General features: G+C 35.7%; 1 protein-coding gene across 1 annotated transcript in view; it reads right to left on the reverse strand.

The window, feature by feature from the left end:
* Window positions 1–12,513, reverse strand: part of RYR3 (ryanodine receptor 3) — a 731,065-nt gene that overhangs the window by 445,304 nt on the left and 273,248 nt on the right. The window contains exons 7-9 of the mRNA XM_078151313.1: window positions 12,095–12,194; window positions 9,688–9,781; window positions 1,338–1,412 (exon numbers count right to left, since the gene is read on the reverse strand). Of these exons, the coding sequence (XP_078007439.1) occupies window positions 1,338–1,412; window positions 9,688–9,781; window positions 12,095–12,194 (269 nt within the window). The remainder of the gene's footprint in view (window positions 1–1,337; window positions 1,413–9,687; window positions 9,782–12,094; window positions 12,195–12,513) is intronic.

Below are 12,513 nucleotides of genomic sequence, written 5' to 3' on the forward strand. Positions count from 1 at the left end.
CCCAATAAACCAATATATGAGAGCAAAAAGAAGAAAAATGGTTCAAAACTGAGAGTTAAATTTAGCAAAAAGAAAATGAACAAAGCAAAACAAATTAAATATCCAAAGTACTAAAAATAATGCAGATGGAAACAGAAATATACAAGCTATTCCTGAGACACATTCTCATCTGGGTAAATAATACATTTAAAGAATATAAGAATTAACACTGGTTATAGAACTATGAAAGGAAATAAAAGTAGAAATAGAAACTTTTAAAAATCATTGGAGGAAATGATGCAGATACTTTAAAATTACTAATATAGAGAATGGGCAGTTAGGTGGCACAGTGGATAGAGTGCAGGGCCTAAAGTCAGGAAGCCTCATCTTTCCCAGTTCAAATCTAGCCTCACACACTTACTAAGCTGTGAGACCCTGGGCAAGTCATTTAACCTGATTTGCCTCAATGCCTCAACTGTAAAATAAGATGGAGAAGGAAATGGCAATCCACTCCATTATCTTTGAGAAGAAAACCCTTAAACAGGGTCAGGAAGAGTCAGATACAACTGAAAAATGACAGAACAACAAGAGAATATAATGGCTGGTCTGAAAGATCATTAGAAGCACCAAAAATGGACTTATTACAGATAAAATCAAGTACACAAATAAAAATGAAATTTAAAGAATTTTTTAAAGGGAAAAAAAATTCTAAAAATCCTACAAAAATCCTACAATACTAAAAAAGCGTAACAATCTCAGAGTAAAAGTAAGATACTACAGAATCCTAGAGTTAATTTCCCACAGCATTATGTAAGCTACTTAGGGAAAACAGAAAACTTATGATTTTCTATAGAAGCACCAAAAATGGACTTATTACAGATAAAATCAAGTACACAAATAAAAATGAAATTTAAAGAATTTTTTAAAGGGAAAAAAAATTCTAAAAATCCTACAAAAATCCTACAATACTAAAAAAGCGTAACAATCTCAGAGTAAAAGTAAGATACTACAGAATCCTAGAGTTAATTTCCCACAGCATTATGTAAGCTACTTAGGGAAAACAGAAAACTTATGATTTTCTAAGAACCAGCCAAAAAAAAATTGAGAAAGAAATTTGGAAGACCAAAGCATTCCCTAGCAATGCTCTGAGATAACCCTGGGATTTAACCCAATAGGATGGCTTCTAGAAGTGCTGTGACTGAGCTTAGTACCAAAGCTGTAGTGAAAGTTAGAAAAAGGGAAAATAGTTATACTTAAATCACAAAGGGATTAGAATATAACAATAAAGAATGGAATAAAATAAGAGGTGGGAAGGAACTTAAACTTGGAAATGCATAATACACAGACACTTCTGTTACCTTATCCGAAGGGGTTCCACTCTCCATAGTGACCTGGCTCGGCTCCCAGCTCCTCCAGTTTCATAGAATATCCTCCTGTAAATAAGAGTTAAAGGAGTAGGATAACATTTTTGGCTCATGACAAATACAATGAACAAAACAGAATCCAAGAAATGCTCTCCCAACATAGGACAGAGACTAATATCTAAAGGAAATGGCTCTCTGCAAAGAATCAATTTAGTCTATACAAGCTGTTTCTAAACATCAAGTTTTAATAATAACACTCATTATATAAAGCTTTAAAGTTTCCAGACTTCTACATGTATTATCTCGTTTGAGCTTCCTAGCAATCCTACAACAATATTAAGCCTATTTTATAGCTGAAACTGAGGTTTAAGTAGAATTATTTCCCCATGTGCTACACAAGTAAGCATTAGAAGTAAAATTTAAACCCAAGTCTTCTTCTGACTTCAAACCTAGCCCACTATTCACTATATCATACAGCTTCCCATGAAAGAAAAGTCAATATACAATTTTAAAAAGTCATAATTTTCCAATCTTGTTTTCTTAAAAAAAAAAAAAAGAAAGAAAAGAAAAAGCAGGAGCTCCTAAAAGGAAGGCACCAAAATATGTCTTTGAATGTGAAGGAGTGAATGACAAAGAGGAAAGAGGAGGGTAGGGGAGAATTATGTAGAAAATACAGCACACCATGGATCATTACTAATCATTATATGATAATAATCACAAAATTAATAATATTTCCATTGCTGTATGAGTACCCAGAACGGAGGAAAATGACTTTTTTTTTTTAAATTGTATGAGTACCAGGAAAAGCACAGCTATGAACCAATGAGGCATGATATAGATTAAAACTCTAATTCAGTCAGGAAAACTTCTTTAGAGCAGATGGAAATGTCTTTTTTTTTTTAAATAGAAGGAGGCATCATGGACATCCAAATACTATAGTGGAGAGAGTATGGGATTTGGAGAGTAAAGCACTGGCTTGAATCCCAGCTTTGTTTTTTACTATGACTATGGCTTTGAACCTCAGTTTCCTCATCTACAAAATGAGAGGTTTGCATTAGATGACCTCTAAGGCTCCTCTAAGCTCTAAATTCTCTCCTCTCAGCCCAGTAGAAAATTTGAAGGATAGACTTATAATAAGAAAAGTCAATGTTTATTTAACACTTGAAAAATTACACATTATCCCATTTCAGTGCTGGAAGGGACTTTAAATAACCTAATAACACAGTGCCTGGCACATAGTATGCATCAAATAAAGTTTTAAAATTCATTTTATATCATGTGTTGTTTTATTTTCTCCCCTTATATCATGCAATTACAAAAGGAAAATAAATGTGTGAAAAATGATTATTAATAACCAATATCTTGGAGATTCAGAGCTTCTACCACTACTACCACCCCTCCCCCTTTCTTCTAAAGTCCTGACTTTAAGTTCAGGTTTTCTTCAGAAGGACATTACTGATAATGAGATGGCATTGACTCTCCTAATCCTGTCAGCTCCCACCCAATCTTGCAAGTAAATTTAATCTAAAGTAGGGAAACCCATTGTGTTCCGTTCAAACTTGGGTGGAGACAGATTCTTTTATCTAGATGGTCTAAGGCTGGGAGTGGTCTGGTATGACTAGGGGTAGTGTTTTTTCTGTTCAGGGTTGAAATGATGATGGAGTGACATCAGCACCTGTTGGAAGGGTATATAAACTGCACCCCAACCCAAAGCGAGCTCAGTTCCAAGATGTAGTTCCCATAGAAGGATGCCCATTTTGAGAATAATAAACATGGATTCAACCTAATTCTGTTTGTTTCTTAGACTGAACTCTGAAGGTTGACAAATCCAGGTTTTTCTGTTTCAAACCAAGAATGTAATGATGTTAAAGGCTTACACAACATTTATCTCTCAGGTACTCAGGGATATTTACTGGAACTGACCAAAGTTCTTCAGAAGGACATCTCTGATAATGAGATTGCATAATCTTCTTACTTTGGTCAAACTCCAACCCAGGCCTGAATTGAGTGGAGACAGACTTCCAAGACTGGGGGGTGGTATTTACTTTGATGGTGGGTGATATTGGCCCCTGTGGACCATGATCTAAAACACATACTCAAGACCTCATTTTAATATGACCTACATCCTAGTATGTCAACCAATTATGGTTGATTGGCACCCCTTGGGAATACCTACTCTTTGAAGGGCATATAACACTGTGCCCCGAAATCCCAAACCAAGCCAGTTTTGGACTGAACTCCCATGCAATGCACATCAAGCCACTTTCAGAAATTAAACTGTGGACACATGTACCCGAATTCTGTTTGTCTCTTTCTTACAGCAGACTGTTTCACATTGGGGTTTGCAGGTCTTATGGGGCTCGGGGTTCACAAAAGGAAACTGAGAAACAGGAGTGACTTTGCTTAGTTTACTAGAAGAGGTAGAGATACAACTAAATTACATTTCTTGTAATGATTATAAAACAACCTACTCTTGACACGAATGGGTTAAGTGGTATTTTTGCATAATAGTTTATACAAACTAAGGAATTCCAGCTGCAAGCTGCCAAGGACTCCTGTTCAATCTTACAAGTTTTTAGTGGCTTGAATGGCCTGTTCTTGCTTTTTAAAAAAATCATGACTAGTAGAGACGTCATTCAAAACACCTGAAGAATACTATCTATACCTTAGGTTCATAGGAACTTATCCAGTGACTTATCTAAATGTGCTTGGCAAGCTAGAGTCTGGGCTAGGGATCAGCATTCAGAATGCTCAGCTGTTATTCTTGTCTTTTCACCAAGTGCATTTTGTCTTTATCCAGTCAGACTGCTCTGGGGCCACTCAGAAAGGAAATTATTTCCCTGAGCGTTACTATAAATTAGCACAGCACTATTACTGTGAGATCATAGGCACGTCACTACTGGCTTCTGGGGTCCTATAAACATTTGTCCTGTATTCATCTACTCTAAGTTTCCTAAAATGTTTACCCTTGTTGTAGTCTCCTTTAAGCCAACTCAGAGGAGCACCAAAACAGAAAAGGCTGAACCATATTCAGGAGCTAGATCTACATCCCAATAATCCTTTGGGGAAAACAAAACAAAACAAAACAAAACAATAGAAGGCTAACATAACTTTGCCTGAGAAAATCCCTTTCTACAGTCTCTGTATTCTTAGCACCCAGCCTAGAGAAAATGAAGCATTTCTACATCACCTGTAAGTAAATCTCCAACAGAAAAAAAAAAGCTCTTCCATTGTTGGTCATGGCTCACCTCCCTCCAAAACTTCCTCATGTTAAGTGTTATTTAAACTAACTAATCTTTTATCCACAAGGACTTGGGAAAGATTACTTCATCCATGCAGTTTCTAAGGTAGTATTCAGGTCTGCCTCATCTTGATTATTTGGGTAATATGTCCCAACACTCAGCATACTCCACTCCAAGCAGAATATCTACTTGTCCCTTCCTTATAAAGTGAAGCCACTGATAAGGAATGTCTATTGAACACCAAATGAAGATACGCATGATAACTTCCACTTTGACAACTTGCTTGCCACCTTGGTGAAGGAAATCACTATCATGGCTACCACTTCAGGAGCAGTAAAGGAAAAAAAGAGAAAAAAGCTAGAAGTAATCTAGTATGTGCAACCTTAGAGAAAAAACAGTCTGCAAAGTTACTCAAAAAACTTCACTTCCTTTACAACTTACAAATCTGTGGATGGCTAAAAAAAAATTAACCATGATTTAGCAAAATCCTACTCTGAAGCTTCACAACCAGCAAATTGGCAAAGATAAAAAGATGAGAATAATTAATGTAGTGGTTATACAAAGACAGGGATACTAGCAAACTGTCCATGGCATTGTGAATTAGTCAAGCCATTTTGAAAAACAAAATGAAATTATGCAAAGAAGGTGATAAAAATACTCACACCCTTTAACCCAAAGATACCACAGCTAGACATATTCTTCAAGATATTAAAGATAGAAGGAAAGGTCTCACGTTCATCAAAATATTCACAGCAACACTTTTTATGATAGCAAAAAACTGGAAATAAAGTCAGTCAACTGGGGAATTACTAAACAAAATGTTTATGTTAAGCTGTCCATGACTGTAATTATAGTACCTGTTTCCTCATTAAATTTCCAGATGCCCTAGGACACCACATTTCAGAGATCTCTGAGAACCAATATCTTCTGGAAGTCTCTGGTATACAATAACACAATGGCCTACTCACTGTTGTAGTGAGACTAGGCAGTTAACAGCAGTGCTGAGACCTTCAGGCTTATGGCCCAGGAGAGATGGGGAACCTTCTAATTACCTGTCTTCATTTGCACAATTACTTCCATTCATTGACACTTTGTTTGGACACAATTTTCAGAGTTTAGCATACTCCTATTCCTTTATTTTCCCTATCCCCATGATACAACTGCCAAAGAACAACCTCATATCTGAGCTATCTGCTCCTTTATTCCCATATGCCTTAACATGACCCACACCAATGACCCCCACCAAATTTTCCCACCTCTCCCCCTATGCTCTTTCATTCTAGAACTTTTCATTTGCGTTTCAACCTAAATTAATCACCCTAAGAAGTTTCTGGTGTATATGCCTATAAACATACATATGTACTATGTATGTGTGTATATGTAGATATGCAAGTACATATGTAGGCATATATACATATAGTATGCAAAAACACATACATACATGCATGGAGAGAGAGACAGAGAGAGCTGTTATTTATACATTCAACCCTATGACTTATATACAACATTGGACCCTCACTTTGTTAATTGCTTAAATAAGTAAAGGTAAATGTGAATAAGGAACCAACAGGTATAAGAGAAACCTAATACAGCGGTCAAGGCAATTTTCCTAAGGTATAAGTGTGACCACATCACTCCTCTTAGTAAATTTTAGTGGCTCCCAATTACTTCTAGAATCAAATATTAGCTTCTCTGTTTGGCACAGAAAATTCTTTTCAAGCTCACTCCATCCTACTTTTCCAGCCTTTACACATTACTTTCTTCCATGTGCTCTCCAATTCAGTCTAACTGGCCTTATTTCTGTCCCTCACATGTAACAACCCATCTCTTATCACCATGGTTTTGTACTGGTTGTTTCCCCATGCCTAGAATGCTCTTGAGCTTCTTGACATCATCTCAGAATTCCTGCTTTCCTTCTAGACTCAGTTTATGAATCACCTTCTACATGAAATCTTTCCTAGTCTCTCAGCTTGTTACATTACAAACTTATATCTGCTTTGCATGTATTTTAAACATACCTATATGTGTGCATATTGTCTCTCCTGTTGGTATGTAAGCTCCTTCAGGCCAGGAGATGTTTTGCTTTTGTCTTTGTATTTCTAGTATCTAGAACAGTGCCTCCACAAAGCAGATGCTTAATAAATGCTTGCTGATTAAATGAACAACAACAACAACAACAAAAAACCCAAACAAAAAGTTTCTAACCTCCAGGAACTTACACTCTACTGTGGGAAAACAACACAAACTAAGGTCAGTCAAAAAAAAATTTTTTGACCTGGTGTGCTTTCACTGGTGTACAGAACTTCTTCAGTAGAACTTCTACCAGACCTTCTTATTATCTTCTTTGAAACTTATAGTCTTAAAGAGTTGGGGCAATAAGGAATTAAGTAATATAGTTAAAATATTTCTAAGTAGCTTCCTAGCTCATTTCAAGGTTCAATTTAAAAGTAGACTCCAATACCAACTCTTTCTTCATCTTCCTCCCTGTTGTTAGTACTGTCTTCTCCAAAATAATTTATATTTATTACCTAGATATAAAATGTATATACACAAATACCAAATAAATTTTTTTTCCCAGTGGGAGTGGACTCAATAACACTAGGGGGAATCAAGAGAGTGCTTATATAGGAAATTGTACTTGAGTTCAGTCTTAAAGGGATCCAGAAAGTCCAAGAGGAAGGGAAAGGGAAAGAAACATATTCTAGGAAGAAAGTACAACTTATGCAAAGACATGAAAGTATGAGAAGAAATACTGTGCAAGGGCCAGGCAATAAATCATTTTGGATGGAATGAAAAGTTTGTGAAGAGAAATAATGCGAAACGAATCTCGAAAAATAGGTTGGAGCCAGACAGTGAAAAGATCTGAATGACAGAGAAATTTTTAATTGATTCTAAAGAAAATGGTAAGCCATTGAAGTGATCTGACCAGCGGAGTGACATGGTAAGGGGAATGACTATTTAGGGAGACCAAGTAGGAAGCGATTATTCTATGGAGAGGTGATGAAGTCTTCACCTTGGTGGCAAAGTGAACCTTGAAAAGAAGCCTTTTGGAGGCAGAATTGATGAGATTTAGCAACCTTTTAGCTATGAAGGATGAAAGAGAGTGAAGATTAATGAAACTGGAAACCTGTATGACTAGAAAGATAGTAGTGACCACAAGAGAAATAGACAAATGTAGAAGAAGGGTTTGTGAGGGACATAATGAGGTACCACTATCCCCTGGAAGTCCTATCTTATCTAAGGGTCACTGAGGAAAAAAGGAAAAAAGAGAGGAAGAAGAACAAAGACTTAGTACTTCTTGAACTTGAATCACTACAGGTGAAATTAATCAAACACATTAGTTGAGGAAAGAGGGATCTAATGAACCACATTCTTATCTAGGTCAAGCAAGGAAAAGTTTAAAAAGAAAGATCACAGTAGTAGAAGTAGAAAAATGTTAAGAAGAGGCTTGGGGGGTGGGAAGTGAAGAAGGAGAGTTGTGTGAGATGAGGGGTACAATAGGAAAAATAGCTTCAAGGAAAACAAAATACAACTCTAGAGAAAAGAGTGTAAGAAAGAGAATGATCTATGGATTTTAATTTGAGCAGAAGGGGAGGGGAAAGGAGATAGAGCTTAGATGGTCTCAAGCCATACAACTGCAGATACCTAGTATTGATTTATTATTGCATGCAAAAACATATTTAAAACACAAAAATCTATGAAATCAAAAGTGCTAAACATCATCAAAGATAAGGCAAGTATATGATTTAAAAGGGAAGAATGAGGCATCATGCTACCAGACCCCAAACCATACTACAAAGCAGCTAAATATAAAAACTGGTACAGTGCTTGGCATGTAGTAAGCACTTAACAAATGGTTGTTGATTATCTGGCACTGCATAAAAAGTAGAAAATACATCAATGGAATAAACTAGATAAGCAAAACCCAGAAAAAATGAACAAAGAAGTCTAGTATCTATTAAACCCAAAAGCACAAACCGCTAGGGAAGGAACTTCTTATTTGACAAGATTCAATGGGAAACTGGAAAAATCCCTGGTGAAAAATTGATTTAAATCAATATCTTATGCCATATCTTACAATTGTGAATAATGTAAAATCAAAAAAGAAGAAACTATAAATGACAAAACAGAAAACCTAGATTACATAAGATGTAAAAGCTTTTGTACAAATAAAATTGATTTAGCTAAAATCACAAGAAACAATCTGGAATTATGCCAGCCAAGTTATTAAATTGTTCATGTCCTCTAACCCAGAAATTCCACTACTGGGACTTGGACCCCAGTGAGTTACGGACAACAAGAAAACAATATGTACAAAACTGTTCATACCAGCATTTTGTTTTTCTCCTGCATCAATGTAAACCAAACTTCTAAAGACCAAGAATACTTCCTCAAAGATGATTACAGAAATCAAGAATTCATCATGGCAAATCTAAAACCTAACCAAAGAATTTTTGTTTTAGACTATGGACTAAATAAACTGCTTGCCACAGATGCTTGTCAGAGAAGTTTAAGCATGCCATGAATATGTGCCAAAAAAAAAAGTAGTTACCCCAGCAGCATCCTTTAAATGTAGTTCACCTATATTTGGCACACATTACCATTCTATGCAATATACAGAATACCGATATGTGGTAGCTCTGGCCTTATTTAATTACAAACAAAAGCAAATCACTGAACTCTATCCAAATGACTAAGCACACATAAAGTGGATTCAGGACTTACTGACCCTTTAGAGTTTTATAAATCATCAGGACAATTAGGATGCCTGTTCTAGTCTCTATCACAAAAAAAAAGAATGCTTCTTATTCCAAAATGAGTCAAAAAATCTGGGATGAGAAGTAACCCAGAAAATATGGGATATAATCAGGTTATATTATGCAATTACTTTCTATTTAAATTGGCTTATTCTCCCCTAAGTAATATACATATGAAAAGTTAATATGATTTCTATTATCACTTTACAGATTGGAAAATTAAAGCCTGAGAAAGTTGAATAGCTTGACCAGCAACTAAAAAGTTGATTTGAAGTGAAGTCTAAGCTAGAACTCTTCTTTTGATGTTTTCAGTCATATACTAAGAGAGGGAAACTACTGGCTTACCTGTGCTGGGAATCATTCTGGTCTGTAGATAGGGTTGTCAAACACTCATCGTGGCCATGGAAAAAACGTACTACATGCCCACCAAGTAAGTATCCTGTAGAAGAATTACATCTCACCATTATAATGCTGAAACACTGACAGAATGATTACAGTTGGTTTAGTTCCTAAATTTTGTCTGTGGTAAAGAAGTCAAATGCATGCAGGACTGAGTAGCTAATATGAAAGACTCAGGGGTATGAATGTAGGGTCTTACAGATTCAGTCAATGAATTCAGGAGACAGAGAAAAATAGGGGGAATGTGAAACAGACACTTTAAGTGAGAGTCAAGCAGTAGAAAAGACAATAAGCAGAATATCACATTAAATCTAGGTCAATAATAGCAAACCGATCAGCAATTACAAGAAAAGAAAGAATCATGGGGAAGGAAAAGAGCAAGCTATTTTTTAGATATTAACTTTAATAGACATTAATTTTCCAACTCATTTAACATATTGTAGGTCAAACTTTGAACATTCCCACTGTAAATACGGAAAGGGAAGGTACAGTATTTCATCCGTTCCTCAAGTGAATTACCTCAGATTCTTCTAATTCATGAGTTTTAGTCTGTGGAACTGAATTTTAACAATTATAATTCAGGAATACTGATCTTTCACTCTTCCAACAAACTATAAGTGTTGATTCAGAAAAGGATTATAAGAAGGTAGTTGCCCTACCATGAACCTTACACTGAAAAAGCCAATTCTACAGACAGAACATTAACTGTCCCTCTAAGTTCCAAAGTCCTTCAGTAGAATGTCCAAATAATACTTGTAAACTCAGCATGCCAATTATGTATGGCTTCAATTTTTCTTTAATCATACAGCTGAATTTTTTTTAGGGATTGACCTCAGTTATTCTGGGAATTTGATTAGATCCCTGAAAGTAAGTAGCTTCTGATAATGTGTAAGCAATCCCTGGGAAGATTTACCTTTAGTTCACCACATAAAACAGGAGTCATTGCAACACCTTGCTATTTATCTCTGCCCTTTCTTCACCTGAGCAAGTAAAGATTTCCTTAAATAACAATAACACCCCAAAGTCCAGCTGCATTTTCCTGCCCTGTTGCACTGATGCCTCCATCTGCATCAGAATATTTTTGGCATTTAGGAATAATTCATGGTTCATCTCATTAGAACAATAGTGGTCTAGTTTAATAAAAAATTAAATACCTTCCATGATCACTCCCTTGATTAAACACTCCATTATTTTATGATAGCAGAACCATGCTTCCTTCTGAGTCTCTCATTTACATTAATTGTCCCTCAACTAATAATCTGTTCATATGGAGAAAACTCCCAACAGATGAAATATCTTAATTTTTCTTAATTTATATATAATGTGGCGATATTTGGAAAATAAGGGGGAAGGGACTTGACATGGATCAATTATGTTTTCATTGCTTTAAATGGAATTTGTACCAGTGAATGCTGTGAAAATAATGTCAGCTGGACAAAGATAAGCTGAATAAATCAGGCAACTTACAGATTAACTAAGTTGTGTCTTAACACATTCAGAGTTCTCTAAGTATTTCTTTGATATAATGTGTAATAATGTCAATTGATCCCAGCTCTCTGTGAGAGCTGAAGAATAGTTCAAAGTTGCATTACAGTAGTGGAGATTTGTATATAGATCTTTCTGATTCCAACAAGGAAGGTTTAGAGAAAATCAGAGACCAAATATTAAGAGTGAGAAGGGACCATAGAAGACCTATGTTAGAAAGAGAATTTTAAGGTTAAACAACTTGTCCAAGATCACACAAGTAGAAAGCAGCAGAGTTAGGATTTGAACCCAGGTCTTCTGACTCCAAATCCAGTATTCTTTCTGTTATACCATGCTGCCTTCATTAAAATGTACAACAAAAGATTAAAATGGGCTATTTCTTAAAGAAAAGCGTAACACAAGGGGAATACATCTTTTGTAAGGGTCATTATTTTTAAGTGAAGCTCCCAAAGCAGGGCTCTTTTGACTTCCATGGAAAGACATTTTTGGAATAAATGTTACCAATTTAAATTGTTTGTAAATAAATTAATATTGAATGTATTCAGCAATCAATCCCAAATTATCACAAATACTAAGGGAATGACACTTGAAATCCTGAAAAAAGAATGACTGTATGACTCTAAAGAAGACTAAAATATGACAAAAATTCATGCTCATGGGAATGAAAGTAAAATAGAATAGTTCTCATGTGAAATGTTCATCACTCTATTGGGTTTAGGAAGAGAAATTCACGTAACAACAAATCATGCTACCTCTTTACCAGGTTATTTGGGTATACTATAAAAGTGAAATACATGCATTGCAAGAAACAATTTTTTTCTGTGTCCTATGACGTGGTAGGGAGTGAACGCATGTTATCAGAGCAAACCTTCTTCGATGCTACTTCCTGAGCATGTAGGATGTACATTCCAGAGTGTTTGCATAAAAGAGGCATCCACTTGTATGTTGCCATTCAATATGGAGAGATGCTGCAACAGAGACAAAAATAAGACATTCTTCCCCAGTGCTACCCTATAGGAAGCAACCCATGTGGGGCAACCAATTCCTTGAGCTACGTAAATTGTTTTTCTAGCTTCACAACTTCCCCCAAAGCCATTCTCGAATCTTAGAGTTAAGTCAAACAGTGCTGTAACTATTGGGCTAGACCTGCATGGTCTGTAGCATATTATTCTAATCAACCCCAAATCTTCAAAATGGGATGCTTTATTCTAGGAAGTATTCAACAAGAGGAAGGAAAGTGTTTATGTTTTCTCTTCAGCTATTTCACAGTATCTGCTCAACTACAGT

Source organism: Phascolarctos cinereus, unplaced genomic scaffold (genome assembly GCF_003287225.1).
Source record: "Phascolarctos cinereus isolate Bilbo 61053 unplaced genomic scaffold, phaCin_HiC Scaffold_3;HRSCAF=262, whole genome shotgun sequence".
In the NCBI taxonomy this organism is placed as follows: Eukaryota; Metazoa; Chordata; class Mammalia; order Diprotodontia; family Phascolarctidae; genus Phascolarctos; species Phascolarctos cinereus.